The 20414-nt window shown below is 36.5% G+C and overlaps 1 protein-coding gene across 2 annotated transcripts; it reads right to left on the bottom strand.

The window, feature by feature from the left end:
- Nucleotides 1–4113: 4113 nt before the first annotated feature.
- LOC145061928 (S-adenosyl-L-methionine-dependent methyltransferases superfamily protein) lies at nt 4114–11244 on the bottom strand. 2 transcript variants are annotated; one of them, XM_079009518.1, is made up of 7 exons: nt 11084–11244; nt 10542–10738; nt 10408–10465; nt 5864–6056; nt 5703–5776; nt 4635–4790; nt 4114–4542 (listed from the first exon to the last, which is right to left on the bottom strand). In XM_079009518.1, exons 2-7 carry the CDS (start codon nt 10732–10734, stop codon nt 4419–4421), a joined length of 798 nt encoding a protein of 265 aa, XP_078865644.1. In that variant the 5' UTR covers nt 10735–10738; nt 11084–11244; the 3' UTR covers nt 4114–4418. The 2 variants fall into 2 exon arrangements, with proteins under 2 accessions (XP_078865644.1, XP_078865643.1); XM_079009517.1 differs by having other exon boundaries at nt 10408–10471; nt 11084–11242.
- Between the last annotated feature and the right edge of the window lie 9170 nt (nt 11245–20414).

The following is a 20414-nucleotide window of genomic DNA, read 5'->3' as shown; positions in this document are numbered from 1 at the left end:
CTCTTTTGACCCTTAAGAAACCGTGACTTGGCAACTTTTAACCCAAGTTTAGTATATTTGACATTTGAAGCCCCAAAATGGGTTTTATGTTGAAGTATGTTTAACACAATCTTATAAGTTATTATTCTTGACTTGTTTGGTGTAAAATAACTTAGATCATGTTTGTTTACTTTCTCATGTCATAGATCTCGACATATCACTCTTTTTTGGTTACATGTTCATCATAAAAACACATAAAATCATATATACATGCATAAGATCACACATAGCATACACATATACATAGATCTACACATTTTCTTGTATTCTCCCCCATAAAACAATTAAAAACCGAAAAGAGAGGGGTATGAAGCTCACCTTGAGTTGTGGTTTCGGTTTTTGAAGGAAGAGATGAAGAAGATTCGATCCTAGCAAGTCTTCTTGGAAGATTTTGTCTTAGATGTGTTCTAAGATGCAAGATCACGAGTTTGATTAGATTTAGAAGAGATTTTTGATGAAATGAAGTAGCTAGATCATGGATTAAACATAAACTTACCTTAGATGATGAGTTTTGTGGTTTGATTTCCTTGAAAAGCTTCCTAATTCTCGAAAACTTGAAGAAGAATGGAGAGAGTTTCTTTAAGAGAGTTTTAAGTGAAGTGTGTGTGTGTGTTCTCTTGCTCTCGGCCGAGGATAGAAAAGAGAGGGGAAGAGAGAGTGTTGAAGTGATGTGTGCATGGAGACATGGGATGAATTGCATGGAAAACCAATATGTAAAAATGAGGTGGCATGGAAAGTCAACTCTTCTTTCTTCATGCTTGAGGTTGGGCCGAGAATTAGAGAAAGAGAAAGAAATTTTGGCCTTGGGTGTTTAATCCATATTATGGCCCAATTAAATGATTCTTGGCCCAAAATTAATCTAGAATGATTTTTATGGCCCATTAGGGCTAATTAGGTTAGTTATGGCCCAATGAGGTCCATTAAGGTATTTTATTCCATTCTAGACCCAATATGGCCCAAAATATTAAAATAAATGGAAGTGGGTCCAATTAGAGCCCATTTAAGAGTTCTAAGCCCAAGATAGTCCAATTGGAAGCTTATTAGCCTATTGGGCCCAATAAGGAAATCCTAGTCCAAAATGGACTTAACCCGGGATTTCTAGGGTTTCCAATTCTTTGTTGACTATTTGCAGTGCTTGTATGAAGTGTTTGATTAAAGTTTTGTTATTGAATAAGCATCCTACATGCTTTCACATTGTTGGTTCACATTTGTTATCATTGTTCAATGTTTACAAGGCATCAAAATTCCTATTTGTGACATGTTTTCATTATGTCTTGCAAAGTAGATTTCGTTTTTACTTGTTTGTTTGCACTAGGTATAGGCTAAAAACTCCAACTTTCGTTCACAGTAGATAATCTTTGCTTCTATGTGTTGATTTTAAGGATTATGGATTTATATTAGTTGCTTGTTCATTATGCATGATTGATAATGAACCTATTGTGTTAATACAATCAACTTTTATGTTTATTGCTGAGTTTTATTAGGATTAGATGAACTATCTAGCTTGATATGCTTGAATATTATGATATTGTGACTTATGAAATTATAGGACTAGTGTTTTCATAAAATTTAAAAAAAAAAAAAAAAAAAAAAAAAAAAAAAAAAAAAAAACCTAGGGTTAAATAGAAAATTTGGTAAATTAATGTGGTAGCTAATATATGATAAACATTTAGTGTTAATACAATTAAATATCAATAATTATTTCAAGTCTTGCATAATTCAAACTCAATATTGGTTTGTTTGATTGTTTGTCCACTTGATCTCTAAATAAATAATCTTATTAAATCAAATGATTAGAACCTTGATCATAATTCTAATCATACTATGAATCGATAACCAACCAACCATAAATCTATTATACTATACATAAAATCAACCATAGATAATAGGTGAATTGTATCTAAACAAAAGCCTTTTTAAAATATTGTCTTAAATTTAATTTGCTTTTGTTAACTGCTTTTAAGTTTTTTGGACTTGCAAAACCAGGACCCCCCCCCCCCCCCTCTCATTTGCTTTGTTTAAATTAGTTAACTTTAGTAGATATTAGAGCTTTTAATCATTTTTGTTCCTTGTGATCAATATCCAACTTACCTGAACTATTCTATTACTCGATCAGGTATACTTCCTATTGCGTATTAGCTAGCCTAGATTTGTTTGGTTTATAAATTAAAAAGTAGTATATAAATTCCGTATCACATATAATGGTGGTTTCATCTTGCTTGGTGCATTCATTATAGGAAGCTTCTATCTTGGAGCTTCAAGCCATCTTCATCAACTTTCTAATTGTCAAAATAAACCAAAGTCTTCAAAAGTTGTTATACTTTCTTTTTCTTTGGTTATGTTTAATCTTTCTAAGTTCTTACAAAATGATCATTGGTGAGTACAAAATGGTTTTAGTTTATTCAAACAAAGAATGCTTCAATTGTTATTTACGTCAATTTTTGAGAATAAAATTGGACGATTTTTTAATACAAACCCAACAACAATGACGATCAATAGTTGTAAAATAAAAAGAGGAAGCGAATAATCGAGAGGATTATCTCCTTGCCAAATCTCGTGGGACGTGATCATCAACGAAGCATAACAAACGATGGTATCTTGTATGACATTGTGCGGCGATATTTTTCTTTAACATTTTTCTTACGAAATTCAAGATGCAAGGTTAGCCAAATGCATGCATGCATGCATGGATTCAAATTAATCCCTAATTTTTTACGTTAACACCTCTTGCAATTCAAATTAATCCCTAATTTTGACGAAATTACAGCGGGGAGGAGTGGGCATGAGAGGAGTTGCATGCCACCCAGAATTTCATAAATGCAAACCAATGGCTAAATGAAATATGAATCCACTTCCTGTCATTTTCGTTGGTTCAAATTTGTGTTTCTATTAGTTTTACTACTACTAGTTTTACTAATATGAAGCTCAAAATTCTAAAAATCCTCACCACCTCATCTTTTGTTGGAAACACTAATTCAAAATTTCCTCTTTTTGTCTGTTTCATCAAATTGGAAGATATTTGCCGCAATAATTGGTTTGTTTATGTCAATTAGTACACATCATATTAAATAAATGTTTTGTCCGAGTGTTTTCCAAAAATGAATGATGTCAACCTAAAGTATGGACATGGTTACATTTAAACTGTGTATTTGTTTAGGGTTCGATTTGGGCTTGATTTTCACATTTTAGATTTACTGTAAATATATATGGAGCCCAAAAATCTCTCCAAAACAACCCTTTGTGGAGAAAAAGAAACTCTAACATATATAATCACTTATAAGACGGTGTCACGCCGATGTAGAATACATTAACACTCCCCTCAAAGTCAGAGACTGAATGAGGATAGACAATGATGTGTTGAGCAACCGGAATGCGGGACATCAGCTCCGATACCGTGTTGGATTGGTGGAAAAAACCCCTTAGGGGTTACGTTGTATTATCACTTGAATATATATTACACAAAGTTACAATGAGACCCCTAATACTATTCATCAAATATTAAAATACATATAATTTAACATTTACATATATTGTTCTTTAATTATGTTTAAATTTGATTTGGACTTTCAAATGATAGAAAAATAAAAGTATATTGTTAGTTTGTGTAAAAATAGAAACTCAAATTATGTATTAATGTAATAAAAACTCTTTTTTCAATGTCATAAGGCCAAAGCTCAAGGGACCGAATGGACAGCGGGAGATTGTGAGTTCAAGTCTCATCGCGATCGATTTATGATTTGTTTTCCATTGATGATATTGAGTGAAGTTATATGTTCATTCAAAACAATGGATTTAAACACTGAATTTTCTTGTTTACATGGGCAAATTTGATGTTCAAAACCATTGATGATAGTGGCTAGACGAAGATTATTTAGTTGGTTAAACATTCAATTAACAATATGTTCATTCAAAACAATGGATTTAAACATTGATTTTTCTTTGTTACGTGGGCAAATTTGATGTTTGAAACCATCATTCATAGTGGCTAATTACAGTGGTTATTTAGTCGGTAAAATATTCAATTAACCACTAAATCAACTCGAGATCTATACCTTTAAGGTAGCGTTAGGTGCGTTGGACTGAACAGAATTGAATAAACCAAAGTTTTTTCAATAGGTGTTTGGCATAAATGAGACTTGAACAAGACGGGTTGTTGACCAAGTCCAATGGGACTAATTCTCCAAAATTTAGTCCCACCCAAGATGGTGGAACAAGAAACAAAATGACCAAAAACTCCTTACCCTATTCTCATCTATATGTCTACCATCCACACAACCCTTTCATCTTCCTCGTTGGAATTGGTGTTACCACCCTTCCCCATCCATTTTCAGGTGCTAGTCTATCTAGAGAAAAAAAAAAAAAAAAAGGTCCTTTGTGTTTTACCTCTTACATAAGAGAAAGAGTATGGGAGCCAACGGGCGGTTCAACATTTGAAGCTTGCAGCATATCCAGGTATCGACTGGCAATCCAGAAGCGAAGGCTTCCACCATCTCATATTCTTCCCTGCACAAAATCAAGCTTATCAATGTCATGAATCATATGATTTAATATTTGATAACAGATTGCAGCAAGAGGAAGTTTAATAAATTAATTACATGCCACCAGGATGCCCCACATAAACTAGCATGCTGATAACACCTCCTGCTACAACTATTCTGGTTGCAGCCTCCATTCCTAATAGTGTTGTTTCTGGTTTAGTAATCATTGTTTTGTCACCTCCCGGAAGATATCCCAAGTTGAATGCAACTACCCTATCAAGGAACAACAACTATTACAACATAACTACATAAAATGGTCCTTTTAGAGGAATTTTTAACATGCTGGTCCTGTGGTTTCAAAATCTTACAAAGACGGTCCTTTTGACTACCGTTGTTAACTTTTTCAGTTAAGTCTCATGTGAAATGATATATTTGCCCTTCCTACCACAGGGACCATTTATGTAATTTTGCCTATTATTTATTATTGTTTTTTATTTAATTGATTTATATTATTTATGGTTTAGATTTTTTTTGACATTTTGTTTGAATATATTGTTTAATGTTTTTTTTACATTATGTTTGCTTACATTTTTTTTGATGTTATGTTCGAATCCATTTTTTAATGTTTTTTTTGACGTTTTGTTTGTTTATATATGTTAACGATTTCATGGCCCCTTTAATCATAATTAAAATGTCCAAGAAATCTTTAACAAATATAAATAAACAAAACGTCAAAAAAACATTAAAAAATGTATTCGAACAAAATGTCAAAAAAAATGTAAGTGAACAAAATGTATATATTAAAACAAAAACAAAAACAAAAACAAAAACAAAAACAAAAAAAAAAAAAAAAAAAAAAAAAAAAAAAAACGTCAACAAAAATCTAAATCATAAAAAATATAAATAAATTAAATTAAACAACAATAAATAATAAACAAAATTACAACATTAGCTATGTAATTTCACATGGGACTTAAACCGAAAAAGTTAACACCGTTAGCCAAAATGACTGTCTTTTTAAGATTTTGAAACCACAGGCGGTCCTTTGCGTTTTAAAACTACAAATGACCAACCATGTTAAAAATTCCTCAAAAAGACCTACAATGGTATTTTCTGTCAACCACAAGGACCATTTATGTAACTTTGTCCTTAAATATTAATATATGGTAACGCATCTTTTATTACCTCACTGTAGCACTCCTTGGAACAACTTGTTCCATTTCGCTATGACAGGTAGCATATAGCTGTACCATTTCTTTCTGGAAAGAATCAAAAGAATTAAATTACTATAGACATGTATGTAATGGTAGATAAAGCCAATAATGGGAAATAAAGAAAAATATCACCTCATTAGGATGAAGCGATCTATCCAACAAAGACATGGTATTCTTTATTGCGGTTTCTTGAATGTCCATTGCATAAACACGGCCAACACGTGACTTATCAGCCACCATATTCACCATCGCCAAGGTATCGTAACCATTTCCACAAGTGGCATCCACAACTGCATCCCCTTTCTTGACAACATGTTCCCAAACACTGCATTCAGCAAACTACTTTTATAAGGCACAAATATGGCTTCATTGTTGCTAGGTGAGTAGGTGAACAAATATGGAATACAACATACGTATGTGCATACCTACCTACACACATACCCACACATACATTAATTTGAGTCTCATCCTATCCATTCTTGTTAGAAAAAACTATCTTGATGGCAAACATAACTTGCACAGAATAATCTACAACTACTCAATTATTTCCCTTCTAGAACTGTGGTGGTTTAGACAAGTGCATTGGAGAGAACTAGTTGTTGTGGTTGGAGGGTGGAGACGTTCATTATTAATGGCGCAAGGAGGAAAGGACGCCCGAGAAGGAAGTGTGAAGTCTATGTGAGGCTAGACTTGAAGGAGTTGGATCTTACCAAGGTCATGGCCTCCTCACTGTGTAGCTTTAAATCCATAATTGTTTGTAATGGTGCAATTATTCCGGTTTCTCACATTGGTCAAGCGTTTCTTTCTTATTCTAATAACAAATTTTCTCTTAAAATGTTTTAGTGTCAAATCAAATGATTAAAAACTTAGTTTCTGTTCGTAAACTTACAATTGATAATTGGGATTCTGTCTCATTTGACCCCTTTGGGTTTTCTGTAAATGATTTTGATTTGGATGCTCTTCTCCAACGATGCGATAGTGTTGGTGATTTGTACCCGTGTACCCCCCTCCTCCATTCCCTCGGCTCCAGATAAAGCTCCATAATGGTGTCCCTTCCCACTTTCCATCTTCGTTTAGGCCATCTCGGATCTTCAGTTCTCAAGCTTTTGCAGTCGTGTCGTTTTATTTCTAGTAGTACTAATAAAGTTCCAATTTGTTGTGTTTGTCAACTTGGAAAACATTGTCGCTTGTCTTTTACTTCTTCGTTGTCTAAAACTTTGTGTGTATTTGAACTTATTCGTTTTGATTTATGGACATGTCATGTCACCAGTTTGAATGATTTTAAATATTTCGTTCTTTTTTTAGATGATTTTTTGCATTTTCTATGGGTTTTTCCGCGAAGTCTGAGGTATATTTTGTTTTTATAACTTTAGAATGTATGTCAAAAATCAATTTAAAACTGACATTCAATCGTTTCAGTGTGACAACGAACGCGAATTTAATAATCATCTTCTTCTTACCTATCTCCAATCTCATAGGACATCCATTTGTTTCTCTTGCCCATATACGTCTCAGCAAAATGTAAAAGCAGAACGAACAATTCTTACCATAACTAACACTATTCACACCTTTTAGGCTGAAGCACTTCTCACAGTTGTTCACACTCTTAACTTTCTTCCCACTACCACTCTTTCCTTTAAAGGCACCCTTTGAGGTTCTCTTTGGTTTCTTTCCAAAGTGATCACCTCGTGTCTTTGGTTGCTTGTGTTATTCTAACACATCTTCTACCTCCCGCCATAAGCTCTCTCTTAGGTCCACCGCATGCGTTTACCTTGGTCCTACACCGGATCATATATATAGGACATAAGTGTCTCGATCTTGTCACACGACACGTCATCATCTCCCATCATGTCATATTCGATGAAGATCACTTCCCTTGCTGTTCACCCTGCCCCTTCCGAATCTGATTATGATCAATTTACTCCTGATAATAACCCCCCTCCCTCTCTCCTTTCTCCATCAGTTTCCCTCCCAACTGAGCAGACAGCCCCACTGTTGTCACCACTACTTCTTCATCTCCTCTAAATCCGTCTCCTTCTCCTACAACAGGTGGTCATCCCATGACTACTCTCTCTGGTCAGGTTCCTAAAACCACATACCATTCTTAATCTCTCCGCTACTTCCGACTTCTTCCACATTCCTCGATCCGCCGCTCAGACTATGAGTGATCCGAATTGGAAGTTAGCCATGGATGCGGAAATGTCAACCCTCATCGACAACAATCACACACGGGATCTCGTCCCTCACCCTCCCACTGCCAATATTGTTGGTTGTCGATGGCTCTACCGTCACAAGTTTGACTCTTACGGTAACCTCCATCGTTACAAAGGCAGGTTAGTCGCTTAGGGTTTCTCTCGGCAACCTGGTCTAGATTTTGATGACATATTTAGTCCAATTGTTAAACCCGTTACCATTCGTACTATTCTTAGTATTGTTGTCTCCCGTCATGGGCCAATTCATCGGCTCGATGTTAAAAACGCATTTCTTCTAGGTGATTTAACAAAAGAGGTTTACATGAAACAGCCACCTGGATGTTCATCCTACGTATCCCGATTACGTGTGTCGCCTATGCAAGACCTTATATGGTCTTAAACAGGCTCCTCGCGCCTAGTATCAGCGGTTCGTTGTCTACATTTCTTCCTTTGGGTTCACCAACAGTCGCTCGGATACCTCTCTTTTCACCTTTCACCGTGGAACTAAGACTATCTATCTTCTTCTGTATGTTGATGACATTATCCTCACGACTTCCAGCCTGTCTCTTATCACGAGAGTCATCACACATCTCTCATCTGAGTTTTCCATAACATACTTAGGTCCTTTGTCATTTTTCCTCGGCATTGCTGCTACTCGTTCCTCAACAGACTGTTTCTTTCCCAGACTATGTTCGCTGATAAGAAGATCTTATCTCAAGCTGATATGACCTCCAGCAATCATTATAGCACTCCTACAGACACAAAACCAGAACTCTCATCATCTCGGAGGCCAGTTTCTGATCCGACCCTCTACCGAAGTCTTGTTAGGGCTTTACAGTATCTGACATTCACACGTCCGGATATTGTCTATGCCGTTCAGCAAGTATGCCTCTTCATGCATGATCCTCGCGAACCACACATTCTAGCCCTTAAGCGTATCCTGCGTTATCTTCAGGGTACACTTCACCACGGTCTGTTCATCCGTCCTTCTCATATCGATCGCTTGGTTTCTTATTATGATGCTGACTCGGTTGGTTGTCCCTCGACACGCCGGTCTACATCTAGGTTTCGTATTTATCTCGGTGATTATCTTGTTCCATTGTCCACCAAACGTCAACACATTGTCTCTAGGTCTAGTGTCGAAATTGAGTATCGGGGGGTGGCTAATGTAGTTGAAACTGCTTGGCTCTGAAATCTGCTTCTTTAACTTTCTTGTCTTTTGACTCACTCTACGATTGTATTTTGTGACAATGTGAATGCCATGTACTTAGCTTCTAACCCAGTTCAACACTAAAGAACCAAACATATGGAAATAAATTTGCTTTTTGTCAGGAAACGTGTTGCTATTGGTCAAGTTCATGTATTGCATGTTTCTTCAGCTCATCAGTTTGCAGATATTTTTACTAAAGAACTACCTACACAATTATTTTTGGATTTTCGGTACAGTTTAAGCGTTTGGGAACCTCCTGCTCAAGCTGAGAGGGGAGTGTTAATTGTATTATTTATTTTCCTATGTTTAGTATAGGTTTCATATATATTATATAGTCTAGAAGTCCTTTGTGTAATTATCTTACACATTGTATTATATTACTGATGAATGATAATGCAAACCCTAAGGGGTTATTTTCCCACAAACACAATCTACAAGATTTGGGAAGTTATTCAAGAGATGTACAATGATCTTGAAAACGCTTGAGTTTTTCGAGATTAAATCAACTCTTTGTAACACTAGCCAAGGAGGAAATGGATTTGTTTACAAACTTAGTTGTCCTCAGGGTGCCCAACAAAGATAGAAATTTGAATTTCCTTCAAGGCCTAAATAAGAACCTAGATGAGGTAGGGGAAGACTTCTTGGTACTAAACTGTTTCCCCCTCCTCAAAAAGTGCTAGCAGAAGTTTAAAAAAGAGTAATGTTGCAAAACTTTAGTGGAATCTATAGGCATCTTGTAACTACTTGTATCTAGGAAGTTCCATGACTCCTTATATGATCACGATTCATAATAAATCCAAGAAACATTTTGGCAATAAACAAAAAGCTTACATTACACTTTCACTCCAACTCCAAGTACCTCAACGGTACTTTCAAGTTTCAAGATGTTAAAGTATTAAGGCCATGTTTGTAGCTCCATAACATAACCAGGAAAACGTCTACAGATGAATCATGAATCAGCAAAACTGGCCCTTAAAGATGAGCAAGATATAACATCGACCATCAACCTATCTGGCAATTTCTAATTTTCTATAATATAGTCCAGCTTTTTTTTTCTGATTTAACCAAAATGCATGTTTCCCTTTTCGCATCATATGATTTACTTCATTTATTGGCAAAACAAATAATTAAGTGTGTTCTTGAGTTTGAGGGATTTGAGCCTTTTTTTGGCCTTCCCCTCCATTCCACTCTTTAAGACTAATGAAACACTTAAAAGCCCTAAAATGATGAGCGTTAATCATTGCTTGAAGGCAAAGAATGAAAGAAATACCTACGAGTGAGCAACTTGTGTGGCCTTCTTCTTCCCAAAAATATAGTCCATCATCACGCACTCTAGACCTAGAGAATATTGCATCATAAACATTTATCGATTTCACTTTCACATCATCAAAAAGACGAAGAGTATTACCAATCAAAGGAGAGTCCCGGTTGAGTTCGCTCGTAGTCGTAGGAAGAACGTTGGGTTTGATTGATTTGGAGTAGAAAGCAAGATTATGATTATTAGAAGGATTTGAGGAGAGAAGGGAGATAGACAAACTCTTGCGCCATCCTGCTATAAATTTGTGGTTGAGCATCCCCAAAACTGGATAACATCCCAACATTTGCCTGTCGGAGTGAACTAATTAGAACCAGAAAACAGTTTATAACACAAATTCAGTCTAATATTCAGATTTTATAACACCAGAAATTAACCACTACCAGAAATCAGACAGGAATTCAGCTAAATATTCAGATTTTATAACACCAATAGATTACGCTACACATTTGGTTCAACGATTCCATATAAAACCTTTAACGAACCAGAGAATGTCAAACACCAATGCAGAAATTGAGCACCCTCTAGGAACCAGATAATATAAATCATAAGTTCAAGATTCAAACAAACCAAAAAATCAGATGCAATGTAAACGAGAAAAATCCATTTCAACCAAGATCGGAGGTGGGACTTACCAGATCAGAGATAGAGTAGCAGCCGGCGCCGGCAGCGATGGTCTGGAGCGGAGATCGGAGGAGGGTCACCGGTGCCTTCAGGTGTGGTGAACGTTGGCGAAGAACGAGAGCTGTGAGCGGTCGATGTGAGAGCTGCGAACGATGTGAACGACATAAAGGGTAGTTTGGGTATAAAGGTAATTCTAGTATTACGGGAAAATCACTAAGAATGTTTCAAAAATGTTAAAAAAAAAAAAAAAAAAACATCTATATTTAGGTCGTTCAAAAATAAAAATAGGAAAATGACTTTGAAGGGAATTAACTTTTCAATAAATCCATTGGGTAATTATCTTTTTTTTTTTCGTACTTAACAAACTTGTGTTCATATATAACCATTATGAACAATTGTAGGAGGTTACATCATAGATGTGAACACTTTCAACAAGTTCGTTACCTATATGTATATAAAAAAATAGTTATCGTGAACAAAACGAAAAGTAAGAGTAAATTACACGAATGGTCCATGTGGTTTGGGAAAATTTGTGGTTTTGGTCCCTAACTTATTTTTTTAACTTGGATGGTCCCTACTGTTTATTTTTATTGCGCGTGTGGTCCTTATCTTACCTAAAAAAACTATTGTTCCCTTATTAATTTATTTTTTAATTAATTTTCTTATTTATGTATTTATTTTTTATATATTAAAAAATAATAGACTTCACATATTTGTATCTTCTCGCCCACTAGAGATGAAGACACAGTGTATATTATAGGGATGATCTGATCTGCAAGGACCATGAGTGGGAATTGTTTGGTCGTTTTTCTCCAATGATAGAATCAACTTGAATTCTGGACCACTATTCGAAATCGTAGCGAAACACTGGATTTATTATCTCATGTCTGCTTTTCGTGAAAAAAAATACCAATTGAAGTGGAGGGTTTTTCAAACAAGCGCTTAGTCGACTATTAAATCAAATGATATTGAGTACTAAAGATGAGGAGATACAAATATGTGAGGTCTATTAATTTTTTTTAATATATAAAAAATAAATACATAAATAAGAAAAATAATTAAAAAATAAATTAATAAGGGCACAATAGTCTTTTTAGATAAGACAATGACCAAACGCGTGTCACACCTCCGAACCAGACAGCGGAAACGTCTGAGGGCTCTTGTGACTTAAATTGAATAACATCACAATGAATATACATGAATCATAACATAATTCATCACCATGCATTGAAATACTACAACTGATATTGTTTACATCCAGTACATTGTTTTAGACATTACAATTTCATAACATAAACTGTCTGATAAATAATCTAAGCAAAACACCATGACATTACTTGGTACTTATTCTTCGGTTTACCTGTTACCTGAGAATACAAGTTATTTTGAAAACGGTCAGCATATGAAATGTTGGTGAGTTCATAAGCAATATTGTGGTAAAATGATTTGGTGTAGTTTGTAAAACCCAGAAAATCCGATATTTTCTGAAAAGATCATTGTTTATAAAAAGCGTGAAGATTCGTGAATATATGCTTGTTGATTTTTCAAAACATGTATAATTGTTGAACTTTGTATAAATCACGCAAGTGAAAATGTTAAACTTCCCAGGAAAACCCGATGTTTTCACAATACACAAAATACAGTGATTTCTCTATTATTATACCGTTACGACGAATGATTTTTGATTTCTCGAGTAGCGTTGGATTAATTAGGGTTTGTGAGTCGTTATAATCACGCATAAAGATGACTAGTTTATAACTACAGGTTACGAACGATCCTTAAAGGCGTCGGTCGTTACTACTCACTTAATCCACCCACCATGATTACTCTTGTTTAACGCCCTAAGTCGGTTCACTTTGATTTCTCATAAGCCCAACAACCGAGGAGAAAAGGGGAGTACGAAGTCCCGTTATTTCCGTGAGTTATTTAAGGCTATCGGGAATGCGAAAGACACGTTGACCCAACTCGCATTTGTCTTCTCGACCTTACTAGCAGTACTAATGGGCTAATAGGGTCCAGTAGCACATTAGAGCCAGCGAAAGTCCTTTTACAAGAAATCGGGTCATAGGAGGCCCAATAACACATTAGCATATTCCCTATGGGCCCAAAGATCACGTTAATGGGCTAGCAAGGCCCAACAAGCATGATTTGAAACTTTCAACCCAAAGTTTGTAAGTTAGCTCGTCATAGTTATCGCGTGTTTAACGAATGACTTTGGTTTAACGATTTTGTTTTGTTATTGATTCGAGACCGAATCAAAGCGTTAATAACGATATTGGTTATTGAGAGTGTATTTGTTTTCCATTTCGTCGGTAGTCGTGGATCTTGTATTTTGATTTGATTTGTTTGTAAGTAGAGTTTGACCCTTTTCATTACCCTTCTTTTATAAAAATAACACTTTTGGTCCTTTTAAACAAAAGAATTGCATATTTAGTCCTTAAAACTCTTTTTCTTGACACTTTTGTAATATATATTTGTTGAAAACACGATTTTTAACCCAAAATTACGTTGTTGACAACTTCAGTCCCTCCAGAATAATGTTTCTCGGTTTGGGACCCATTTTTCGCAACTTTTACAGTTTTGGCCCAAAATCTAAAAAGTTTACATTTTTGGTCCTTTTTTATAGTGAAGGGCATTTTTTGACCCTTAAAAACATTTTGTTATGCTAATTACCCCCTGTTTTACAGAAAGTTACATTTTCAGCCCCTCAAACTTATCATTTTCGCATTTTGAGGCTTATTGGGCCGAGAAGCCCATAATTAGCACATTTAGCTAAAAATTTACATTTTAAGTCCTTTGAAATTCCTAATGTTCAGAAAAACATTTATAGAAACTGTTTTGACCCTTTTAACCTTCAAGAAACCGTGACTTGTTGATTTTTACCCCAAATTTGTATTTTTGACAATTTAAGCCCAAAAATGGGTTTTATGTTAGAATATGTTCATCATGACCTTATAAGCTATTATTCTTGACTTGTTTAGTGTAAGATAGCTTAGGTTATGTTTGTTTCCTTTCTCATGTCTTAAATCTCGGGTTACACCCCTTTTTGGTAACATATTCATCACAAAACACATGAAATCACACACATACATGCATCAAATCACACATAGCATACATATACACATAGATCTACACATTTTCTTGTATTCTCCCACATAAAACTCATAAAAACCGAAAAGAAAGGGGTATGAAGCTCACCTTGAGTTGTGATTTCGGTTTTGAAGGAAAAGATGAAGAATATTCGATCCTAGCAACCCTTCTTGGAGGATCTCGAACTTAGGTGCTTCTAAGATGCAAGATCACAAGATTGAATGGATTTAGAAGAGATTTTTGATGAAATGAAGTATCTAGATTATGGATCTAAGCAATATATTACCTTAGATGATGAGTTTTGTGGGTTAAATCTCCTTGAAAGCTTTCTTAATCTCGAAAATATGGAGAGGAGTGGAGAGAGTTTTCTTGAGAGGATTTTTGAGTGAAGTGTGTGTGTGTGTGTGTTTGTTTGGGTTCGGCCGAGAGCAAAAGAGGGAGGAGAGGAGAGAGTGAGATTGCATGGAAATATGAGAAGTGCATGGATGTTTGAAGTGTAATGCTTAGTTATCCCACAAACAAAAATGATGTGGCATGCAAAAGTCAACCCTTCCTTTTCTTTTAGGCTTGGGCCGAGAATGGAGAGGGAAAAGGAAAGAAATTGGGCCCTTGAATGCTTAAGCCCAAATTATAGGTAATTTAGATGACTTTTGGCCCAAAGTAATCAAGAAATGGTTTTTATGGCCTATTAGGGCTAATTGGGTTAGTTATGGCCCAATAAGGTCCATTTAGGTATTTTATTTCATTCTAGGCACAATATGGCCCAAAATATTTAAAATATATAGAAGTGGGTCCAATTAGAGCCCCTTTAAAGAGTTTTAAGCCCAAGATAGTCAAATTGGAAGCTTATTGGTCTATTGGGCCCAATAAGGAAATCCTAGTCCAAAATGGACTTAAACAAGGATTTCTAGGGTTTTCCAATTCTTTGTTGACTATTTGAACGTTTGTATGAAGTGTTTGATGGAAGTTTTGTTGTTATTGAATAAGCATCCTACATGCCTTCACATTGTTGGTTCACATTTGTTATCATTGTTAAATGTTTACAAAGCATCAAATTTCCTAGTTGTGACAACGCGCAACAAAAATAAACAGTAGGGACCATCCGAGCTAAAAAATAAGTTAGGGACCAAAAACACAAATTCTCCCAAACCATAGGGACCATTCGTGTAATTTAATCTTACTTTTCGTTTTTTTCATATTTGGGTAACTATTTTTTTGTATACATCTAGGTAACGAACTTGTTGAAAGTGTTCACATCTAGGATGTAACCTCCTACAGTCGGTCATAATGGTCATATGTTAATACTTCCAACATGTTTGTTACCTACATATATACAAAAAAAAGACAGTTACCAGATGTGAAATTACTAAAAAGTTAATTACCTTTCCAAGTCATTTTCCCAAAAAAAAAATACTATCCAACTAAAGGTGTTGAATAAACAACACCAATGAATTATACATTTTGCTCACATCCCACCTAATGGTAACCAATTCTTGTGGGTTACTTCATGAGTAGGATTAAAAAAATTGGTGAGTTGGTCTAAAATTAATAACATGGCATTTATGTGTATTTCTTTAAATCAAATTAGCGCTTTTGCTAATAATAAGGTACGAGCACTCATGGGTTTCTTCTCCTGCATCGTATTCTTCTTCATCATTTTTTATGGCTTCATCTTGTTCTACCAAATCCATAATCTCATCACTTGTGGTTGTGGGTTCCCATCACAAATTTGGACTTCAACCACTAAGTGGAATCCTTGAAAAAAAAAATTAGGGTTTGTCCCACCGATTGGTGAGTTATCATACATTTTGTATACATACTTCTTTAGTTAATGTCGTTTTCCCTATTTGGTTGGTTAATTAATCGATTTATTTTTTCTACATATGAATGATCCAAACACACCAAATTGTTCTCTTTGGAAATGGGTTGATGACGACGACAGACTAAGAAACACGAATAAGAGATATGAAACATAAATAAAAGTAGATTCCATTGAATAGAGGATATCAATTTTGGAAAAATATTTCAATGAGCATAAAGGGATGGCAAATAAGGAATATATTAGTTTAAGTGAGGAATTTGCACAAATGAGAAGGAAAATACGATTGCAGAAGTGGTTCGTAATCATTCTTTTTGTTGTGTTTTTAGTGAAATTAATGAAGTAGTATATATGTTTAAGCCTTTGCAATGTACTTCTTTTAGTATGTATGGTAAGTTGTAGTTTGACTTTGATTTTAACAATGTTTAGAAGAAATATCAATGTACTTTTAGTATATACGTGTTGTTTGTATAGAGGGTATAATTGTCATCAAGCCATTATAATGGAGGGAAGGCAAGGAAATAACAATGTACTTTTATTGAATGATACAGAACGCTATGCAGCCCCTCACGAATGGCTGCTATAACATGTGTTATCAAGAAATAGTAATGTACTTTCTTATTTAAAACAAAAACAACAAATTGAAAGTATGTTGCTATTTCAGAAATGGTATAAATGGTGTAACATCCCGATGCCAATGTAATTTTATTTTTAACCCTATGTTTGAATTATATTCTATTTTGACCCTTAAGTTGAGAAAGGTTGCTAGATTGACCCATAGTGGTAATGTGGAAAGTTTGCCTAAGTGTTGTACACTGAGCGTACGTTGTGTACATTAAGCGTACTAGGGCGCACCCTAGTACGTTGGGCATACGTGAAGACACGGCAAACCCTAATTTTTAGGGGTTGGTCTACATTTAAACCTCATTATAGCCTCATGTCTCATTTCTTCATCAGCCTCCCTTGGTAAAAAAATGATCCCAAGCAAACCCTAATTGAAAAGAGTGCATCTTGAAGCCATTGGAGTGTTTTGGAGGTGTTCTTGAAGAATAGGAAGGTGGTGAGAAGAGCTTGGAGCTTGGAAACATCTTGGATCTAGGATTTCCTTCTTGTTAGACTTATACTGAGGGCTCAGGAGCATTCTAGATACGAGCTGAGGGCTCGAGGGTATTCCAGTCTGATGCTTGAGTGGACCCGTTGTATATTGGCCTTCCAGTCCAACGAATGATTGGGCTAAGGGTAATCCAAACCGGTGGCTGTGAACTCAGGGGTATTCCAGTCCGATGACTAATTAGACCCAACATGTATATTTGTTTATGTTATGTATTTTGCGTGGTGGTACTTTAGGGGAATTTTGAGGGTCGTGAAAAGGCGAAGGCGTGACCGTACACGTCCTAATTTTATGTTATTAATCTTGGGAGACTCTGTTTTGGACAATGTTTTGAAAACAATGGTTTTGTAAACATTTTTATTAGTAAAGGGTTAATTTAAAAAAGTTCAATTTTGTTGTGATTTTTTAGACGTTACAAGTTGGTATCATAGCCTTGGTTTGAGCGAATTCGAGGAACACCTGTGTGAATCCAATCTCAAACTAAGGAACTGCAAAGGTTTTAAAAATGATTTTCAAAATAAAATAATAATAGCCAATAAAGGATGTGATGTGTACAATCAACCGGAGTCAGTAAGTAGACCCCAAATTACCATATTGTTATTTGATATTATGATATGTTAGAACAACATGCTAGTGATAGCCTAGGGATCTTCAGGAATTGCATGATAGAATTGTCTGGTTATATGATGCCTGATAGCCTAGGGTTCTTCCTTATATGGAATTGACATCATTACTGTAGTTGCTTAGTGTATGCATCAAAATTGTACATAACTAAGATTTTATAGCTTGAGAATTGTTTAATTTAGCCTTTATTTTCAGTTCCTTGTTTGGTTGTGGGCTTAGGGTATAATCAAGTACTCGAATGTCTATAGGATCTAGTGCTATGTATGATTAACATACACGAGTGTTGCAGAGTTGGTGGAAGTTTCATGGATGAGTTATGTGGAGTCAGCCGACCTGTTGAGGGATGTCTTTCCTTTCTATAGGAAGTAAGAATAGGGTGTATGTGTATTCCAGAGAGTGTTTTTAGGGTTGTTGTGATGATCTCTTGAGAAAAATACGAGTATGTGTGGAAGGTAGTATGGGCTCGTACTACTGAAAACACATGACCCGTGTGCATAACAGGGAAGTCACATCCCCTAGGGTTATGTTGGGGAATGGTTCCTATGGTTTGTGTAACACCCATAAATTTGAGCCAAATTAAAACATTTTAATTCATTTAAAAACCATTAAGTTCATACATCTTGCTTTCAAAATAGTTTAAACATCAGAGTATCCCCCAGAACCATATCACATAAATCATAAAACATGAGGAGCGGTACGATCACGCCTTCGCCTTGCCACGATCTCCTAAAGTACCTGAAACAATACACTGAACTGTAAGCCTGAAAGCTTAGTGAGTTACCCCTAAAATACCAACCACACATAAACATACTCATAAAATATCATAAATAGAACAACCATGCACATCGGGTCTACTGTGTGACTGGTCTGCCCACACCGGGCCTTCAGTCCACCTGGTCCACCCTTCGAGTCTAGCTATGTACAATTAGTCTATAGTGTGATTGGTCCGCCCGCACCGGGCCTTCAATCCACCTGGTCCACTCTCTGAGTCTACAGTATGACTGGTCCGCCCACGCCGGGCCTTCAGTCGGCCTGGTCCACTCTCCGAGCCTCGGCACGTCTGGTTCGCCCTATTGAGGCCTTCATCCTATCCGGACCGCTCACTGGGCCTTCAGAATATCCGGTCCGCCCTGGGTATGTTGGCCTACAGCACAAAGTAGGACCCGCCTTAACCCAACCCCCGTCAAACAACCACGTGCACATAAAACAATTAATCACATAACAACTCCTTAACCAGACAAACAGTCTAACAGATCACATAGCATATCAACATCCTAACTAGGATTCTGACCTAACCGGTCACTAGCATAACATTACCCTATATACTGGGTACCGACCTTAACCAGGTCACTAACATAACACCATCCTAAATACCAGGATGCAGGTCTAGCAAAGCATTGACATAACAACAATACCCGAATTTCCATCCGATAAAGGGCCGACCTTGGTGCCGTAGACCCTGTCGATATAGTGATGATAACTCACCTATAATTGCCGACTGAAGAAATAAGACCAAGCTTCTCTGACCACCGACACGAACTTCACCACGAAACACTACCAAAGAACCAATTCCATAAATACCAAAATTACCAAAGTACCCTTGGAAGTCAAACAGTTCAACTCTTGGTCAAAATCAAAGTCCTCAGTCAAAGTCAACCTTCCTGGTTGACTCTACTCGCCTAGTCAACCCGTCGAATCGTCGAGTTCTTATACTCAGAAAACTCCCATAACACGACTCAACTCGCCGAGTCGCCCCAAGACTCGTTGAGTTTAACGATCTCGAAATTCCATCCTGTCCAACTCACTGAGTCGCCAGCCGACTCACTAATCCAAGCTTTAACCAAAAGAGGTTGGGTTCTGCGACCAGACTCGCCGAGTCCAAGAACAGACTCGCCGAGTCCAAGGCAATCTTCAACAGACTCGCCAAGTTGTTCTTCCAGCTCGTCGGGTCCATGCACATGTTCATACAACTCGTCGAGTACACCCATGTGACTCGCCGAGTCTCTCCAGTTCTCAATCCATATAGTGGCTTATCGAGCCATGCAGGGGCTCCAATCCATAGATCCACTTTTCGACATTCTAACCCTCACATAAAGTTGCAAACTTTACGTGAAACCAAGGAGATATAGGCCCAAAACACACTAGGGCTAGGGTTAAGGACTAGGGGGCTTCACCAACAAGTCTTAAACAAAAGCTTTATGGAATTTTGGACCATCACAAGCCTAAATCTGGAGTAGCAACCTCATATCTAAACTCCAAACCCGAAAATAGATCTCAAACAAGCTAAGGAACACCAAATCAACCACCAAGGATGAACCAAAAAGGAAATAACTTAAGATAATGGCTCCTTACCTCTGAGATGTGCCCAAACTGATGTAGATCCCAGGTCTACACAAGCCCCTTGATGCTAGCCTCTAATTCCTCAAGCTCCTTACACCAAATTCCTCTTCCAAGCTCGAATTTCCTCAACAATGAAGTCTCACATAACAATTAGGGTTTTCTGGAACTCTCAGGGGGAATAGGAGGCTGGGAGAAGGACATAAAGTCCTTTAAATAGTGTGCAACCCTCGGGATTAGGGTTTTCTCATTCCAGCACCAACTCGTCGAGTACATCTTCCGACTCGGCGAGTTGGCCACTTAACCTGCGATCAAATATCGCTCTGACTCGACGAGTAGCATACCTACTCGTCGAGTAGCT

Source organism: Lactuca serriola, chromosome 7, assembly GCF_051521515.1.
Source record: "Lactuca serriola cultivar US96UC23 chromosome 7, Lser_US96UC23_V15, whole genome shotgun sequence".
Taxonomy (NCBI): Eukaryota; Viridiplantae; Streptophyta; class Magnoliopsida; order Asterales; family Asteraceae; genus Lactuca; species Lactuca serriola.
This window is presented reverse-complemented; position numbering and strand designations above follow the sequence as displayed.